The following is a 20,140-nucleotide window of genomic DNA, read 5'->3' as shown; positions in this document are numbered from 1 at the left end:
TTTGTGATAGCTACTAAGGAGCTGTTTAAGAAGACATTTCGTGACGAGCTAAGAAACAATTTCCGCTCTTCTTTCCCAACCGCTGGTCAGGACGAAAACCTGCTGACTTGCTGCTTTTCATGCTGACTATAAACCGGAATTTTCTGCTGTCCTTGCTTTTCATTTTCAAGGTTGCTTGTTAAGTGTATCACAGATGATGATGAACAACTCCAGCGGAAGACGAGTAGTAAGTTTTGAATGATTCACTATTTTGTAGCTAAGAACTTATCGCATTGTGCTAGTCTCAGCTCGATCGAGAAGTTTGATCTCTAGCTAGACTATCTCTATCGCGAACTCAGGCACGCATGCCAATGCCATGCATGTTTTGGAATAAAAAGACCTATAAAGAATGGACACTTCACGCATTGTCAGCCAAAACAAGGCCTGTGAAAAGCAGTTTTGGGTTTGGATTCTGAACCGGGTTTGTTCATTTCCGGCGTGCAGGGAGGGTTTTAAATAACGTTGCCTGATTTTTCAGTAGCTTTGTAACAAGGAGGTGGAGACTAATACAGCTGACAATATGTATATTGTATATAAATAAGGGAAAATCAGCCCCTGATCCCTGGGTTCCTCCTGGGAACTTGACAAGTCAGTTGTGCTTGCCTTTTGTCAATTATTCCAGTGATTTAGAACAGAACATTTAGTAAATAAACCCCTTTATTGCACAGTTCAATTTCACCTGTTAGCTGGCGTATCCAATCGAACGAAATTGAACCAAAAATCAATCGCACCCAGTCAAACACCAATCCTGCGATTGGGTTCGGTAATCAAACAAAATCGAACTTCTATTTTGCTGTGAGTTTGATTTTTCGAACCAATCGATCACAATCGAACTTAATCCAATTCAATTTTGTTCGGAATAATCACGGGTATGGTGCACCCTACAAACAGGAGTTCGGCAATCGAATGTTCAATTGAGTACGATTGGGTGATTCCACAAAATATCCATACCCTACCATGGGCGGCATCAACATTTTAACCTCCCCCCCCCCGCCCCCGCCTTTCCTTCGAAAATTCCAAAATGCCTTATCCCAGGTCTTGTGCATTGATGTATCTGCCATCTTGAATTTGAAATTTGAATTTTCTGGAATCACCTGTTGTCGGCTGTTTAGTAATCAAACGTTCAATTGAGTACCATTGTCGACTGTTCGACCACAGGCAGACCACCCTATGTGTTTGTGGTTAAATTATTGTTGTTGACATGAGACGAACAAAAGAAATTTTGAAATCTATAAGGGCTACTGAAATAAAGCTCTGGAAATTACATATCTAAACTTCATTTCGCTCAAAATATCTCAATAAAGTTTAATGAAACGTTTATTGGCTCAATTGCTGCATTTCCTCGCCTGCGCGGGCCGTTTTAAGCGCCTTTTTAACTGATTTAGCCGACCGATCATATTGAGAAAGCTGTATGCATGATTTCAGCATGAATTTTCTCGGAAACTTTTGGAGGGATGAAGCTAAAATTCGGCGAGGAGATAGAGCAACAACTCACCGATCGATAGCCATCGTCAGACAGGCGAGATTTTCAGTAGTTTGGCGTTAATTCCGGTTTGAAGTGGAGTAGGTCGCTGCTGGCGGCCGCTGACTTGCAAGCCTTGTCTCCTCTTTCTCTCTTACCGGCCTTTGGCCGGCTAAATCAGTTAAAAAGGCGCTTAAAAGGGCCGCGCAGGCGAAGAAATGCAGCAATTGAGTCGATAAACATGTCATTAAACTTAATTGAGATATTTAGAGCGAAATGTAGTTTAGATATATGTAATTTCCAGAGCTTTATTTCAGTAGCCCTTATAGATTTCAAAATTTCTTTTGTTCGTCTCATGTCAACAACAATAAATTAACCACGAACACATAGGGTGGTCTGCCTGTGGTTCAACAATTGAACTTTCGATTTTGATTGATTGATTCATCGTTTGATTCATCGTTTGATTCAGTAATCAAACGTTCAGTTTTGCTCAATTGACCAAGTTTTTTTGTGAGTTTGATTATGTTTGATTACCAAACTCAATCGAATGATTGGTTTTCAATTATAAGTATGCAATACAGTAAAATGGCTGTAAATGTGGATGCAGATCTCAGTGCAGTGTTTTTATGAACCAAGCCATAAAGAACTACTTGAAAATGCTGCCCTTAATTTGTTCTGAGCCCACCGTGTGCATATGTAAAATAAGACATTAGCTGTATACTTGTTGTTGTTTTTTTTTTTGTAGGAAGTGCGGGTTAGCATTTTCTTTAGTGGTTTTCTTAAGAGTTTAAGTTCTTGACAAAACGTCTGGTTTTGCTTTTGTACAGAAAATAATGTATTTGTGGTCGAGAAGGTGTCCCAGGGTGGGGAATTGTCTCTTTCTTTATGCCTGGGGGTGGAGAATTGACCATCAATAGGTATCCCTGGGGTTATTCCCTGGAAGGAAGATGGTAACAGGTAGAAATGAACGAACCATGCATAAGCAGCTTGTGTATCAGAGGATTATGACCAAGGCTGAAAGATTGTCCAAAAAAGAGCAGTTGGCCTAGATGAAAAGCTTTGTTGACAACCGTGAAATTTCTAGGACAATTTTTCAGCCAAAGGCATTAACTGACAATACTCTGGCATGTCAGAAAGGTATTGTGAAATAAAGTTACAAAAGAGGTATGATCATGAGCTATGTAGGTATAAGATTTTTATTGCAAATTAAAAAAGACAGGCAGAATTTTTCAAACCCTACCCTTCTGTCTTGAAAAAATCAATAGTGTATGAAAATGCACTCAATAACTTTTTGTAAACACTCACCAAATTGCATTGGAACACACTTATCAAAAAGGTTGCCATCTATTGTTTTAAAATATACTGTGATCAGTCCATTTTTCCTTCGCTAGCCCGGTTCAAGTGGTCACACTTCAAAATCAACTTTAGGTATGATCCCCTACAATACACTGCTTAATTCAGTGTTGATTGTAGATGTGTTCATATGTATATTTCAGGATGAAGACACCACTATGATGAGAATTTTATTCCTAATGTTGTTGTTGTTGTTGTTTTGTTGTCTCTACTGGAATAAATGAATGCTCACTTACTCACTCACTCACTCACTCACTCACCCCCACCCTCCCTCCCTGACTGACTGACTGCCCGCCCGCTATGCCTAGTGGCATGAAGGGCAGAAACAAAGGACCTCCACTCCTGTCAGTTCTGGGCTAGCTTCTAGATGGTAGTATAAATAGGATGCGCTTTATTCAGACCATGGATTTTTTTTTTCTATTTTTCAGCTGCCTTTGAAGAGTTTGGCCTTTAATTTATTGACCACACCTGACAAGGAAAGAGGTCTGAGCTGTCTACAGTCAGCCTGCATCAAAGGAGACGTCGATATTGTCAGTGCAATCTTGAACTATAGTCCAGACAAACTTGACAGTGCCATAGCTTTTAGTTTGAAGATTGGACACAATGCGGCCAATTTCGCTGGCAAATCAATCTACACTGTTCTGCGACAACAAGTCTCTGAAGAGCATAAGCAAATAAGCAGCTTTGTTGAAAAAGTTACAAAGCATTTCCAATCTCAGTCCCTTCTACATTTGGCTGCAAAAAAGGGACACGTAGAGCATCTTCATAGGTTACTTGATTGTGGCGAGCATGTTGATTCTCTGTCACCTGACCTGTGTGCGGATAGAGAGACACCTCTGATGTTGGCAGCCAGGTTTAATGAAGAAGACGTTGTAGAGTTTCTTGCTGAAAGAGGTGCGTCTTTAGAGATGCAGGATGCTTCGGGATACACTGCACTGCATCATGCTGCAATGGGTGGAAAAATAAGAAATATTCTACGCTTAATAGAGCTTGGCTCTAATGTTTCAAAAGAAAGTTACGAGCAAACATCGACATTGTTCCTGGCTGCTGAACACGGTCACACAGAGGCTGTACGTCTTCTTCTAGAGCACGGTGCTGATGCAAAGAAAGTCAATTATTTCGGTGTGACTCCACTGATGTTAGCTGCGCAGAAAGGCCACATGCAAATTATTCATTTGTTGCTAAAGAATGGTGGGAATTTAGGTAGAGGCGACGAGGAAGGTCGGTTGCCTTTACATTATGCAGCTGAGGGAGACCAAACGGATGTAATCAAATTTATTCTTGAAAAAAATGGGAACATATTAACTAAGACGTCAGAAGGAGATACACTTCTGCATTTAACCTCTCATCTAGAGTTAGTCAAGTTTCTTGTTGAGCAAGGAGCTGACGTTCATGCAAGGAACTCCTACGGTAGGACACCATTGCAGGCCTCTGCCGTCAAGGGGCAAGTTGACACAATCACCTATCTTTTAAATCAAGGCGCTGATATTAACACACGAGATGTTTCTGGTTGCTCAGCTTTGTACTTTGCTGTTTATGGAGGCCATGCTGCTGCCTCTAAGGTTTTGATTGAAAGAGAATGCGATTTGAAGCTAGTAGTTAACACCGACAACCCTTACCTTGTCGAAGAGGATTTGTTTCAAGTAGCTGCTGCACTAGGGCTGACTGATGTACTGCAACTTCTCCTTCACAGAGGTTTATCAGAGGCCATTAATGAAGTCAACAGATACGGCGAAACACCTCTGATCCAAGCGGCTGGTGCCGGACATTGTGATACGGTCGCGTTTCTCTTAGACCAAGGAGCTAACATCGATGGCAATAATGCCACAAAAAGAAAGAGTGGAAAAGTCAGTTGTGGTGATCACAGGGACAGCGACGGTGAAGACAGCGAGGAAGACGAAGATGAATATACATGGTTCCGCAACGGAAGGGAGCACACCTCCCCCTTGTATTGTGCCTTGAGAGCGGGTCAGAGCGAAGTAGCTAAACTTCTGATAAAACGAGGAGCTGATACTTCTAACTCGGATAGTGAAAAGAACTCTCTTGCAGAGCTTGCAGCTAAACGTTGTTCCCATGAAGTTCTTCAACTACTTTCCGATAAGGAGTTTACCTTCAAGAAACTGGAAGATGGTGAAACGTTGCTGACCTCAGCAGTTTATCGTGAAGACTATGATTCGATACCGCTTCTTCTAGAGAAGGGTGTTGATGTAAATGAAAGGAACATGTCAGGCGACACTGCTCTTTCTTGTATTCTTCAGCTCGCACCACGCGCTCGTGCCATGGAAATTACAAAGCTTCTTCTTACGCATGGTGCTGATATTAATATCAGAAATTCCAGATTTGAAACGCCTCTTCAGATAGCTTGTTCAATGAATTATGACAAAGTTGCTGAGCTTTTTCTTGAACTCGATTGTGAAACAAACGTTAAGAATCTCTATTCTTACTCTCCCCTTCACCTTGCTACACAAAACAACAATGGTAAACTGGTCCAGATGTTACTTCAGTACGGTGCTGATCCGAAGATTAAAGGTGATGAAGAAGAGACCACGCCCTTGCATATAGCTGCAACTTCAAATAGTGTCCATGCAGCCCAGGTGTTGTTGGAGCATGGCGTTGAATTGGAAGTCATCAACGCACTTGGTCGTACACCACTTGCTGAGGCAGCAGGTTGTTGTGATTTGCCTATGGTTCAATTATTACTAAAACAGGGAAGCAGTGTCCATACCAAGGACAAACAGGGGAAGACTCCTATTATTATTGCTGTCGAATTTTTTCGTTATGGAGGCACAGACACTGATGCAAGCAACATTGTCCAAACATTGTTGGATCATGGAAGCTCTGTGAACGACACTGACGAGTTTGGGAGATCTCCACTTCATTATGTAAAGTATGCTTCAAGGGAATGCTGCGATCTCCTTTTACAATATGGAGCTGATGTAAATTTACCAGACGTCAATAAAGAGACGCCTTTACATTTTGCCGCAACGTCTGGTCACGATGCTTGCATTGAGTGGCTCCTTCAGCAAGGTGCAAACGTTGGCGCCTTGGACAGGGAAAATCGCACCCCTCTCCATGCAGCTGCATACGAGGGCCACAGAAGTGCCCTTGAGCTGTTGATTCAGCATGGTGCCGACGTACATTTAGCCGATAAAATGGGCTGGCTTCCATTGCACTTTGCTGCTGCAAGAGGCCAGTTTGATGCTGCCGAAGTTTTGGTCCAAAATGGGAGCGATGTGAGAACTGTTGACAACAAAGGGAGAACTGTCCTGTATCTGGCAGTAAGAAGCGGACGCAGAGAACTAATCGAATTTCTTATTCTTCATGGATGCGACGTCAATGCAAAAGATTTTAGTGGGAATACTACTTTTGGAGCAATGATCGAATCCCGTTTCCTCTGGAGTGTGGAATGGAACGTTCTGGAAACGTATCTTGAGAATGGAGGTGACAAACACGCCGTCGATGCGGTAACTGGTCGAACGACTCTCCATTTCGCTGCAGCGTCTAATGGCGTCGCTACGTTGGACAATCTGCAAAACCACGGATTGGACATGGAGGCAAGGGACAAGAATGGACAAACACCTCTACATCGAGCAGCTGCGCGAGGAAGTCCGGAGACAATACAAAGGCTTGTTGATAAAGGAGCAGACTTGTCTGCTGTTAATAACAAAGGACAGACGCCATTATTAGTCAGCCTTGCTGCAAACAACAAGGAAGGATCGAAGATTTTACTGAAACATGGAAGTAACGTGCAAGTAGCAGATAAAGATGGCAACACAGCCCTTCATTTTGCTATACTGCTCCCTAGTCTCAGCCTTCTGAAACAGATACTAAAAAATGGGGCAGACGTGAATGCAGTGAATGCAGATGGTTGTACTCCCCTTCACCGAGCAGCGTTCTCTACGTTCTCAAGCGGTGCTGCAAGGCTTCTGTTGAAGGCAGGATCAACTGTTCATTACCGAGACAAGCAAGGAAACACGCCTCTACAAATAGCCGTCGCAAGAGCCAACGATGACGTTGCCAGCCTGCTCATTGAAAACGGAAGTGACGTAATTGCTACTAATGTACAGGGAAGAACATGCCTGCATATGGCGAGTTTTTTTCGTGATCATGGAATGGTAGAAAAACTCATTCAACATGGGGGACAAGTTAATGCTGTTGACGAGTTGGGTTGTACCCCTCTTCATCTTGCCGTGCACGCTAATGACAGGTATTTGGTAAAAGCTCTGTTGAAGCATGGCAGTGACCCTGAAGCTGTGGATTATAAAGGCAGTACACCTCTGCACGTAGGCTGCTGTTCAGGGAGGGTAGAAGCTGTCTCAGTTCTGGTTTATAAAGGAAGGTAAGACGCCAATCTGTGTTAAACTTTTGCTTAGATTATTAACGCGATTAAAGCGATAATAGTGATAATGAATTTATGTAGCGCATTTTTCATATGTATATGTTCAAATGCGCTGTACACATAAGTACTGTAATTTACTACACGAGGCCAGACTGCAGCACCGGGAGCTTCGTGCCCTACTCTTTGTGAATAGTGTGTGGGTTCTTTAACGTCCCCTGTTATAAGACTGAAGATACAGGAGAGGGGACCTTCGCCCTTTTCCGAGAAGACTAGAATGTCTAACCATTTGCAGATGTAATTACAAAGGCAGCACATTCTCCTCAGTTATTTTAAGACCCTGAGTGTTGGTCCGGTCGCACAGCAGTCCGGCGCTCTACCAACTAAGCTCTGCTAACTAGGCGGCGGTTAAAGAGACTGATACGATACGATACGATATGATAACTTTATTTTCACACGGTATTTTCATCAACCTTTTTGAAACCTATTATTAAATAACAGACTACCTAACAAGAAGTATAGAAATAAAAATTCAGAACAATAGATGCTGCTTTTCTTGGAGGCCTTGTTTAAAAACTTACTTAAAAACTGTGGTGACTCAACTCTGCCTTAAAATCACATAAGGAAGTCGCTTGCCACCTAGAGGAAAGCTGTTCCACAACTGAGCACCACTGTGAAAAAAAAACTTCTCTTTAAATAGAATATCTCCAATTTATTTACGTTCAAAAATAAGGGAGACTTGATATTTAGAACAGTTGTGTTCGCTTTGATTCCTTTGGATAGTTTTGCTTGAAAAGACGTAAAAGTTAAAGCTGAGCACTTGAGCCTGTTTTTTTTCGTAAATGTGCGATGAATTTCCTTAATTACAGGTACATAATACTTCTACCTGTGATTATTTTTAATTATCCTTATTATGGTTTATTTACAGCAATCTCGAGGCCAGAGACGCAAAAGGCTGCACTGCGCTTCACATCTGCGCAGTTTTTGATCAAAAGCCCACTGCTCGTATACTCGTTGAAAGAGGAGCTGATGTAGAGGCTAGAGACAATGAAGGAAGCACTCCTCTCCATCTGGCTTCAGCCTTCAGTGATGTGCTCATGGTTCTTCTGTTTCTTGAAAACGGAGCGAGTGTGAAGTCAAGAGATTCTGAAGGCAGTATTGCTCTTCACACAGCGGCTGCACTTGGCAAGACAGAAATCGTGCGTGTCTTACTTGATGTAGGCAGTGATGTCAATGCGCTTGATGCTAGTGGAAATACTCCGCTGCACGTGTCTGCAGGCTCTGGCCACATAAGAGTAGTTCGCCTGTTGCTGGATAATGGAGCAGATTTGGATCCAGTCAACAACGAAGGGTTTACCCCGGCTGGGTGTGCTAAATTGTTCGGTCACCAGGAAGCTGAGCAGTGTATTGAGGAAAGACGCATCTTGAATAAACAATGATGGGAGAGTAATTTCCTTCACTTGACTTTACAAACAGCTTATAGAAACTTCTTGTCAGTCATTGAATGTGTTCTTCATTTTGCTCAAAACTTAAAGGAGCTATGTCACGAGTATTTAGCAGATTTGTTTTGAAACTCTTCTGAAGTTAGTGGTAGGCAACTTAACCTAACTTAACTTAAAAACATCTTTGAGCATCCAAAGGAAGATATAACCTTAATTTGCGGATAGAAATCAGGCTACGGCTATAAAAATCGATTTTTTTGAAGACGCGCGGAAACAACTTGAAAGGTAAGGGCCTGTTTACATGATTCCGGAATGACTTTCATTCCGGAACGAAACTCGTTCCGGAATGAAAGTCATTCCGGAATCATGTAAACAGGCCCTAAGCCTTACTTTTTCAAGTTGCAATCCATTTCCAACCGAGCCATCCGTAGCCAAAGACGCTCGTTGACAGTTTCACTGCTCTAATATAGCAATTTTAATAAAAATAGACCATTATTTTTAGATTTCCTGCGACACAAATATAAATTTTGGCTCTTCAAAAATCTGGTAAAATCCGCGACAAAGCCCCTATAAAGGAATCAGGCATCAACCTTTTTAGACGACTGCATAAGAAGTAAGATTTTGGACAACATAGTAAACCAGGAACAACGTTTATATTTTACAGATTAGCATTTTATATATTTTTAAAGTCAAACCTTTATTTAGCGGTCACCCCCTGGGAATGGCCATGCATCTTTCAGGAGGTTTACGGCTTACTCGCAGTGCCCAGAAATTTAGCATAGAATATGAAAAAAATAACTAGAAATTATAATGAAAAAACTGGTCTCATGAACTACATTTTGCTGTAAACAACAACGGCAACGCAAAATGTGATTAAGAAAAATTAAGTAAATGCATGTTCAAGGAACTTCATACCTGCCTGTTTACCGCAATGCAGCCGTTGTTGCAAACCACATTTGCTATCACATTTTACATGAAGCGTAAGAACTCTATTATTTCCTGTCAATTAGGGCCGCAATACACTGGTAAAACTGGATATGCTTTGCTCATTGTCGTGCCAAAATATCGCATTGTAATTTAAGTAGTTGGCCGTTTAATAGAAATAAAATACAATAAAATTATTCAATTGGGAAGTCGAAACGGTGTCCGCGTCAACTTAAATGTATGTAGGGTAATTAAGGTCTAATATGGGGAGCGATTTCCGGAAATTTGATGAGTGACCGCCTAAGAGAGGGCGACCACTTACCGCGAATGAGACTTGTATGTTGTTGTTAGACAATCGTTCGTTAGGTAAGATAAAGCCTAGCGGCCCAAGGCCCAGCACGCCAGCACTTGTCGCTGGTGTCTATTGCATCAAGTGACTAGTGTAATATCCCCACGTTAATTTTTTTGGGTGTACACACAAAAAGGGCCCCCACCTTTCATCGTCTGGATGCCCCACTAATTGCGATGAGATCGTTATGAAAATATGAGGCAACAAGTTATAAATGACATTATAAGTAAGTATCCCAAATAAAAAGGAGGTAAAGTCTGTGTCCGAGCCATGAGGCTCATACAGCCGGAGCTTATCCCGGTTTCCGTAGCATTAAGCGACTAGGAGTATTGCTACTCCCCCCTGGATGGGATGCTAGTCCATCGCAGGGTTACCCCCCAGCAGTAAATTCGCCGGTACCCATTTATACACCTGGGTGGAGAGAGGCACTGTGAGAGTAAAGTGTCTTGCCCAAGAACACAACGCAGCGCCCCGGCCAGGCCTCGAACCCGGGTCGTTCGACTCGGAGTCGAGCGCGCTAACCATTAGGCCACCTCGCCTCCCACAAGTATCCCAAATATTATCGTTTTTTTAAAAAATAATTACAGTCAACTCTCGCCTTGCCGACACCCCGCTATTACGGACTCTTGCTATTACGGGCACAAAACGACGCCCTGAGCGTGTCCGCTATAACAAGAAAACTGAGTATGATTTTAGTCAAAGTTAATGGGGGTCGTTAATCAGTTAGTGAAACTGGCAGCAAAACTCCGCCTTTTAGGAAATTTGGTGAAAGAAAATATCAATAAACTTATCTACTGCTCAAATTCAGAATCAAAACATTAGTAAGTCCACGACATACCTTATCAAAATGTATCGACTATTGTTTCGGTCATATGTAGCTTGTAATCCACGACAGCAGATTAAAAAACCGCAATTTAGGGAGCAAAACAACTTGACGTAGGACATGACTAACCTTGAACGGAAAGCAGGCGCCTTTATAGTTTTGGTCATGTATTTGGAAAACTCGAAAGGCTAGAGGTGGCCACGCGAGGAAAAAGAGAGAGGGCCGTCTTGCGCCTTTTACGTTTACCAAACGCGCGTTCAAAAACTACACAGGCGCCTGCTACGCAGTCGTTGTCAGTCTAGCCTGCGAGAGCAGACGCATTTCCGGCCGTCGCTTCTCTCCGCCATCTCTCGGCGGAGAGAAGCGACGGCCGGAAATGCGTCTGCTCTCGCAGGCTATTGTCAGTCGTTTGATTTGATTCATTATGCCACGAACTCGCGTGGATAACGCGCGAGCTACGCGAGACTTCCCAGCATTCTTTGTAAGAAAGATTTGCCCGGCATGTTATTGAACTGGATTGAACTGCAAAACGTGGAGCGAAAAAACGTTAAAAAGGTTCTTAATTTTACATGTTTCCTTGTTTCGTTGTCACTTTTGTTCATAGGGTATGATTTTCTATTTATCATGTTGTCTAATGTTGATGTTCAGGTTAAAAGTTCAAGTTTGTTGCATGTCGCTGATTTCTTTGCAAAGAGCTGAAGAGCAGTTTTGGCACGAGAATCATTCAACTTGAAGACAGAAGTGCAGGTTTACTTTACAAGCAGGTGAGCTCTAATTTTCTAAGGCCAATTCGTATAAATCTGATTCTTAAGGAGTTAACTTTTATTAGTAGATAGGCGTTTTCTCTCTTTTGGTTGCCTGTATACACCAAGCATGTAGCACCCCATTTTAGCAAGGATTTGCATTCGAAATGAGACCCCGCCGTTCTAGAAACGGGTCAATTTTTAACAGTCAAAATATCAAACCTGTTCTAGGAATCGTTTTTAAGATGGATCTCCCCTTCTAGATTGGTAGCCCAAAATCATGACTGTTGGGCGGCACATCCCTGTATAGGTATTTGGGGGGTACACCCCCCCCCCTGCCCCAGGTTTCAATGAGGGAGTGAGTTCATAGATGTGGTGAGTGAATGATATGAATTGGATGACCGACTGTGTGAGGGCCTCTTCATATGAGCACAGTAATTAAACGGGTTGTCTCGTTTACCGGGAAAATTCTTGTTGTCTGTTCATATGGAAAATTTCAGCATGATTGACTGGGATAAAATTCAAGAGATGAAACCAAAATAGCGACACATAAAGTTGTTTCATTCACGACTATCGTAGCTTAAACAACACTTGCAACTTTACAAATAAAGCAAATTCGCATACTTCTAAAGTGGAAATACATACAAGGCAAAATAATGCCTTTTTGACTGTCCAGTTGTGAAAGCGAAGCTTATTTCTCTAAAAAACATTCATCGTGTAAACCGGGCTAGAGTGCTCATATGGGAAAATTCCATTCTGGTTGCAGAGATCTCGGTTTCTGCAACCAAGTTCTCAGTAACCTGGCTGGCATGCCTTCTCATATGAACACATCAAAATTTTTAAAAACGAAATAGGAATGAGGCAAGATCTCGGTAACTGGGCCAGCCCTAGGGCTCAAAATAATTTTCGGATAGTTACCGGTCATGTTGTCCAGCCAAACAGATTTTAGCTCGGTCATGTGTCGTTTCTGACTGGTCAAAAGATTGAAAATAGCACTTTAAAACTACCACTCGTTTTTGCTGTTCGTTAGATAGTCTTTGTTTGTGTGGCATAAACCCACCTGCTATATCTTTACTGTTTTGGCTGCAATTTTTATGAAATACTGTTTAGTTTAGTATAGTTGAATAGTTTATTTTCTTTGTCGAACAAATTTACATTTAAAAAAAGAAACAAAAAAATCTTGCAACAGGAGGCAGAAACAGGGCAAATCCCCAATTAGATCGCTGTAGATCACTTCTTAATTAATGCCCTTCTGGTCATCAGTTATTATTTTAAAAGCCATGTGCGTGATCGGTCAAAAAGACCGGCAAACTGAAACTTAGTCTGGACAAATTGTCATCTTGACCGGACATTGTCCGTTAACCAGCCCTTATTTTGAGCCCTGCAGCCTGGTCAACCGGGCTCTTTTGATGAGGCCCTGATGAGTGGCTTACCCAAGATACCAACACAAGGACACTGAGCAGGCCCAATGATCTTTGAACCAATATGATAACTTTATTTCACCACACTAGCCATCTATAGATTTGTCTAATTTTTTCAATCTCTCCTTTTTAGCAGGTGAAGACAAGCTACCGTGACAGGACAAGAGAAGAGAATATCATCCATTAGCTTATTGATGATTTTATTGCAATCCAGGACCCAGGTAAACAACTTGTGTTCTTATGCATTGATCAAATCAAAACTTAACCTGGATCCCTCAAGGGAATCCCCCTTGGACACCCCTGTAGGATCCCCCAAGATAATAGCCCGAATTAAAACCATCAAATTCTAGGTACAAAACACCAACCTATTGAACCTATAACTACATTGTAGATTTTGTACATACATGTACAGAAAAACACAGATTAGGCTGACCGGGACTCTTCACAATTTATGTATAAATTAACCCAGAGTACAAACTACTCTCAACATTACCCTAGGAAGATGGTACACTTAGATATTGAACAAATTATTAATGCCTCACAACAAACTCTAACAACTTCATGTCAATCTGCGCATTACAAAAAACATATTCATGACCTCAACAAAGCATGACCTCAACTTCAAACATCTCCAACACAAATTTGACAAATGCTGAGGCTTGAAATTGACCATAACTGAACAATCAGTTTTAATATTAAGCTAAACTTAATGCTAAAAATTATTTTCTGGTCAATGTCGGGGCGAAAGTCCCGGAATTTGTTTCTTTGTGGGTGGCAACTAGAGAGTTCTTTTTTCTCTTTCGGCACAGAGTTTTTGGTTCAAACCCCTCCCTTTGACCCTCTCTCTCACACACACCAACTGGAATTTACAGGAAATTTCTTGGGTTTGTCCAGGTTAATGAAGTTTTGAATTGATCATTGCACTTTATGATGTAAGCCAAGTTCTGCTTTAGATCTAAAGTATCACAGACATGTTTTTTTACAAGTAGTTTTTTTTTTTTCAAATGTCTTGGCTTGTTATGCAATGAAATTTTAAGGACATCTTGAAAGTGGATAACACCTTCATTTTTGGTTGTATTCTTCCTCATTACTGTATTTCCTCTTACAAGCTGGCGAGGGACATATTCATTTTTGGTCATGCAAAGGGAAAGTTTTTTATATAAAATTTAAGGTTAGGGCTTAATATTAATGCCTGAAAGGGTCACATATTTATTTAAGCACCACTACAGATTGAAACTGCAATTTCTGTGGGTAAAAAAGGAGATATGTGCAAGGTGAAAGGAAAGGAGACTTATTAAAACGTTTCCAAATAAAGGTTATGTGAACATAAGAAAAATTCTACTAATTTGTATTAGCTTTCAACACAATTACATGTTATACTATACCAATCTAAGATGGGGAGTTCTGTAGATAAGAAAAAGTGTATTGGAAGGGCTTATTAATAAGTTTGTCCTCTGAAGGGGGTCTTATATTAAATTTCATTTTAATAACTGAACTGACAGTCCTGTCAACACAATCACCCACTACTGTTTGGATGTCACGAGTTCAATATATAAAAAATCGGATTGGAGAGGGGGGTACTTGATATAAGGGTTTTAATAGAAAACCGGAGTGATAATAACTTGAAACACCCTCCGCCCCCCACCTTTTCCATGGATAAAAATATATAAATAGTCTATGTGTGGCAGTGGGCTTACAAAACAAAAACACATTCAAGGTGGGCACTTATAAGAAAGGAGGTGCTTACGGGCCTGAAGAGGTAAAATGGGAACTGGGATTTGGGCAAATGTTTACTGGGAAAATGGGATTTAGGTCACTGGGACTGGGAATCCCAAACAAAGAAACAATAAAACTGGGACTGGAATTTCAAAAATTGGGAAAACAATAACCTGGGAAATGGGATTTTATAAACCCCCTTCAAGACCCCCTTAATAGAAGGAGGTGTTAAATCAAATCATCAAATCATCAAATCATTATGAGTACATTCACCACACCAGCACAATACCTACGGTTTAAATCATAGATGGAAAATAGAATGGCATGGGGTGGGGTGGGGTGGGGTCTTCATAGCCAGGAATTTTTGAGAATTTTGCATTTCAAAGTTCTGACTGTTATTCACTGTCAACACAGACTCCCGCTATTCAGATTGAAACTATTTTTCCATGGGTAAAATATTGCATTTGTGGGTATTTATATTTCTATGCCTGATTGGTGTTTTCTGTCAATAAAATACTTTGCCTTTCTTCAATTTTTGTACATACATGTACATAACATGTAGTTGAAGAAAATGTTTTCATTTTGGTGGGGGTTGGGAGGGGGCTTACTGATAGTTTTATGCCTGAGAAGGGTTTTGAATAATAGGAAAACACAAGTGGGTGGGGTGGAGTGGGGGCTTCATGAAGGGGGAGGGGGTAAGTTGAGGAAATACAGTAATTCTTATTTTGAAAACACTTTTGGAGGAAGATAACGTAAAAATTATTTCCAATCATTCCTGTTACATATTTTTTGAAAAACTTAATTTTTGTAATGATGTAGAAAAAGATTTTTTCAAACAATTTAAGGTTAAAAAAAAATACTATCCTTTTATTAACTGTTTCAAAACAACAACAAATTTTCTTTCTTGAACTTGTGAATTAATCAACATGTTGATGACGAAAACTTTGCCATTGAGCCCGCAGTGCTGAATGTAAAAACTAAACAAAGTCACTACTAGTAGAATTTTTTAAATTAATACATGAAATTGAGAAACTGGCAAATTTATGATTCATCATCAATGCAAATCTAGTCAGTAGTGACTGATTTATTTCAAGTGTGATTGTCTCAGTTGACAACAAAATAAAATTTATAAGCACTGAAAAAACTGTTTTACTAATTCTGTGGCTTGTTTCTATTTTTTCTATAAAATATTTCGGCAAGCAGCGACTAATATTTTTCTTCAAACATCTGTTTCTAAGATTCACATGCTTCTCAAAGGTATTATCCACTTTCAACAAATTGATAAAAAAAACTTTTTTTACTGTTTACATGTGACATACGGTAGTTTAAATTTTGACTTCCGTATGCTGTGCATGTCTGTGGTACTTGTAGTTACTATACAGTGGCCCATGTGTACAAATTAACTACACCAAACAATTCTATTGCTTAACACTTATCCCTTCAGCATGAATTAGACAAAGATATGTTTTGAAATTTTGCCTCAGTGAGGTAAAAAATGGGTAATAATGTTTTGAGCTAATTCATGAGTGGATAGGAAGTTTTTTCACATGTCACTAGCCAATGTGGAAGTATTGATATGATTTACTGATGGAATGCAGCGAGTAAAATGGTTGTTTTCACTGTACTATTCCAATACATCTTAAGATATTTTTTCTACTAAATTGGCTTTACTTTGATTATGTTTTTTTTTTTTTTTTTTTTTAAAAAAAAAAACAAAAAAAAATATTTTATGAATTTATTTCAATGAACTATTGATAAAATGCAGAAAATAAAAAATCGATTCCATGTTGCCATTCAGTAGTGCTATTGGGACATTTTGAAATGCTTGATTAATGCCAAATCTCAAAAAGTTGCATTGAAGAGATTACTTTGAAAATGTGCAATTTTATTAAAATGAATTACTGGTATGATTTTTTTCGAATTTCTAAAGCTCAAAAATAAAGAGATTTTTTTTTTATTTCTTCAAAATTTTGATCACAATACTCCAAGTTTTTGCTGAAGGGATAAGTATGTAAGGAATGAGATTTACAATTAAAACTTGTTGTTAACCCAAGAAAATCTAAAGTTGTTAATACCTTCTATTTCGGTTTTATGTTCTGTTGGAACGAATATGGGCCACTGTACTGTTAGTAATAGGGTTACAAGGAAATCACCACTGAAAAGCATTGTCTGCTCTAGAACTTTGTTAAACAGAAAGACGCATTAATTAAAAAAGGGTCTATTCTCTTCATTTAATATTTGGTTTTATATTTGCCGATTTTCAGGAAATACTGTAAAATTCGTTAAATTCTTTGCAAATTTAAGATTACCGACTAACTAAAATTTGCATTTATTCTCGAGTCAGTGTTGTCATAATCTCATTTGTAATGCGTCTTTGTGTTTGATACCTCTGTCATTCCATTGTTGTATTTGTAAGGTACAAAATGTGCTTAGTTGCTCAGCTTGCAGATTAGTTTCTCGGATTACGTTTTTTTTTTTTGAGGCAAACTTTTAAACGTCAAACAGAATTGTCATTGTCAGATAGAATGCCAAAGCGCAATTTAACGCTTTTTTATCGAATTTGCATTTGTGTTTACATTTTATCTCGGTATTTGTTGCTTATTTTCAAGGAATAGCAATGAGTTACCAAGCACAGTTACGTAAATTCTCGGCTTGTTCAAGCGCGTAGGAATTAAGCAGATTTTTCGCTGCTGCAAAGTTATATTTTATCTTCAATTTTTCTATTTTAGCGCAGCCTTAAAGACAATGACAAAATCTGTTTGGAGTTTGATGGTTTCCTTTTTTAAGTCTTGGTCTTGATTTGTGCGTTTAGTTCAAATTCAGCGTGACACGCGGAGATAAACACTCTTAATTTTAATCACGCTTATGTACAGGCGTTGTGTGACAGGTTTTAGTTCGCAAAATTTGAATACGAGAAGGACAAAGTTACTTTAAAACTCGACTTCTTGAGCAACTAAGTTCAGTTTGTAACTTGTAAATGCGACGGTAAAAACCCAGTAGAGGTATAGTGAGAGGTTTTGGGCAGACATTGTTAGTTTTGGTGGTGGTTTTTGTAAAAGCAGAACTTGGTTTGTAGTCCTGTTATATGGTGAAATCTTTCATGCAACTAGTCCCGCAAAATTCTCGAAGGCGGCGTGACAAGTGCGTCGTGTGAAACATTGTGCTGTGTAGCATAAAGTGCAACGGACAATTTTCTTGCGATACAGGTCGTTTTAGCGGCTGAAGAAAGTCGGAACTTAGTTCTACTTTCTGCAGCCGTTGAAGCGGCTTGTTTTGCAAGCGTTTTGTGCGTTGCGCGGTGTGTTACACAGAGTAATGTTTCTTATATCTTGTCATGCCGTTTTCGAGAGGTTTGCGGGACAAGTTGCGTGGCAGATTTCACAATATACCAGGACTAAGTCATGAACACAAGTGTTTACCTGGTTGGTATGGTGGATTGCTGGTAAAAACGACAACACAAGAACTGCCTCTTTGTCTCTTTATTTGCGTTTTATTGTGTTTAAAAAAAAATAAAAAAATCTAGCCGATCTTGGCCCTGCGTTTGGGTTGCTTTCACTCTTGTCTTTGGTGAAGTGTTTCTTCTGTCCCTCATTAATATTCCAACTTTGAAATCCTGGTTTGTTTATCTGAGCCGCCATCTTTGGTGACGACACTTGACGCACTTTAATGATATGGCCGTTTGCTCCCAAGTGAAGATGGCATAATGAGGGGAGGTGAGAGTTTGCTCTCCATGCCTCCTCGGTTTCACTCAACTTCGTCATAATACCACACCCATTTTAATTGAAATATTCATCAGTTTTGTGAGCCGCAATTAATATGCGAAAAATTAATGCAGAAATAATAAATTTAAGATGCGTGATTTCAACAAATGTGTCTAGAAATTTCCGTCGGAAGGACCGGAAAAACAGAAGTGCTAAACTACAAATAATGTTCAGTACATTTCCATGGATGCCAGGAAAGAATCGAACGCGGAACACCAATAATCTGACTCCCCGACCAAACCTCCAGCCGACTGTCATCCCACAAACTTCACCAAAAGAACACAAATCATTTGAAACTCTCCCGTCAAAGCTGATACAAGTTAAGGAGTTTTCTATCGCTAAGTTTAAATAAGCAAAAAGTTAATCTCGTGATATTAAAGCGGGTGAAATATAAGCAATTTGTTTTGAGGTTTAAACCAAACGCATTTTGCTAAAGTAAATTTAAATGCGAAAGCAAAGGGCGATTTTTGTCAATTTGCATCACCTTGCATCAAATTGCGTAAAAATTGTCTTAGTTATTTATATTCATTTTGAATCGATAAAGTCCTATCCGAAAGAGATAAGAATCGAAATTCTGTTCGAAGAAATCGCGGTTTAAATGTTTAGCGCGCAAGTTTCAAGTAGAGAATTTGAGGGTAAATCTTAATTAAATATTCAAAATTTTAATAGCATTAAAATGCAAACACGATGGAATTCTGAAAGTCATTGTTATTTTTAATTTGAGAAGCATCGAACAACGAGGCATCCTCGGAAACCCAGGCGCAATTGTTCGGAGGGAGACAAAGAAAACTAAACCGGCGCCACGAAAGTTTACGACGCGCCGATTTCACTGCTCGGCTAACTTCGCCTCGCCCCGATTAACTGCCCCTGGGTTTCCGAGGATGACAACGAGGTCGAACAAGTATTAAAAATTCTTAGTTTTGAAGACAAGATAAACAATTGGCTTATGAAATAAAAGAAAGATTAAACTATATAGGCTTAAAAGATATTATTTTAATGGTTTTGGAAGGCAAAATGGAGAATTAGCCTACGAAATCAAAATCGAATTAAATATTTGGTTACATTGTGTTTTTTAGGTTTAATTTAAAGTTTTGGAAGATGACAAACAATTGGCCTTCGAAATCAAAATTGAATTATATAATTGGTTATAAAATAACGTTTTTAAGCTTTAATTTAAAGTTTTGGAAGACAAGGTCAACAATTGGCTTTAGAGATCAAAATCGAAGTAAATATTTGGTTACAAAATAAAGTTTCTGAGGTTTAGGTAAAGATTTTGGAAGTCGAAATGATCAGTTGGCTAACTGTTCGAAATCTTATGTTAAATAAATGAGGCTAAATCTCCAAAAATCGTTACTCAAGAAGCCCCCTTCGCAGCTGTTACTTGGATTGTCACGCAACACTCCTGAGGAGAAGCGTTGCGTGACAACTCATGTAACGCCTGCGCGGGAGACTTCTAATTCCTTCAGATTAACTCATCCAAAAGTTAATCTGAAAATAGCAAAATGGTAAAGAAAACTAAAATTTGAAATTTCGAATAATTGCTATTTTTTGCTTGATTAATTAGTTTTAAATTTTTTAGGTAACTAAAGTTACATGTGAGTTAAGTTTTATTATTTAAGAAAGAAAATCCCTAAACAGGTATCAGCTTTTTCAGAAGAATCCCAGATGACTCAGCTCAATCTAGTGTTGCTTGTGAAATTCCAGTCGAGCCAGATTAGTGGCATTCTTTGTTCTAAACTAACCCTAACATCTAGGAAATGTACCACCCATG

At 39.6% G+C, this 20,140-nt stretch overlaps 2 protein-coding genes and 1 long non-coding RNA gene across 3 annotated transcripts in view; 2 read left to right on the top strand and 1 right to left on the bottom strand.

The window, feature by feature from the left end:
• Window positions 1-20,140, bottom strand: part of LOC144643579 (protein D3-like) — a 217,454-nt gene that overhangs the window by 147,262 nt on the left and 50,052 nt on the right. The window lies entirely within an intron of this gene.
• On the top strand, window positions 19-9,770 carry LOC144643451 (uncharacterized). Its single transcript, XM_078502707.1, has 3 exons — window positions 19-226; window positions 3,283-7,193; window positions 8,119-9,770. The coding sequence occupies exons 1-3, from the start codon at window positions 194-196 to the stop codon at window positions 8,627-8,629; spliced, it is 4,455 nt and encodes a 1,484-aa protein (XP_078358833.1). The 5' UTR covers window positions 19-193; the 3' UTR covers window positions 8,630-9,770.
• On the top strand, window positions 11,215-14,019 carry LOC144641846 (uncharacterized). Its single transcript, XR_013568639.1, has 3 exons — window positions 11,215-11,283; window positions 11,377-11,492; window positions 13,026-14,019. It is a non-coding gene; the product is annotated as an uncharacterized LOC144641846 (long non-coding RNA).

Source organism: Oculina patagonica, chromosome 2 (assembly GCF_052425735.1).
Source record: "Oculina patagonica isolate OP01 chromosome 2, crgOcupat, whole genome shotgun sequence".
In the NCBI taxonomy this organism is placed as follows: Eukaryota; Metazoa; Cnidaria; class Anthozoa; order Scleractinia; family Oculinidae; genus Oculina; species Oculina patagonica.
Note: the sequence above shows the minus strand (reverse complement) of the source record. Positions and strands in the feature narration are given on the sequence as shown.

Excerpts from the sequence above, each read along its gene's own strand:
- LOC144643451 (XM_078502707.1), top strand. The coding sequence starts at position 194 with ATGATGATGAACAACTCCAGCGGAAGACGAGTA. Across the intron at positions 227-3,282 it reads ACTCCAGCGGAAGACGAGTA|CTGCCTTTGAAGAGTTTGGC; the intron begins GTAAGTTTTGAA and ends TCTATTTTTCAG. Across the intron at positions 7,194-8,118 it reads GTTCTGGTTTATAAAGGAAG|CAATCTCGAGGCCAGAGACG; the intron begins GTAAGACGCCAA and ends GTTTATTTACAG.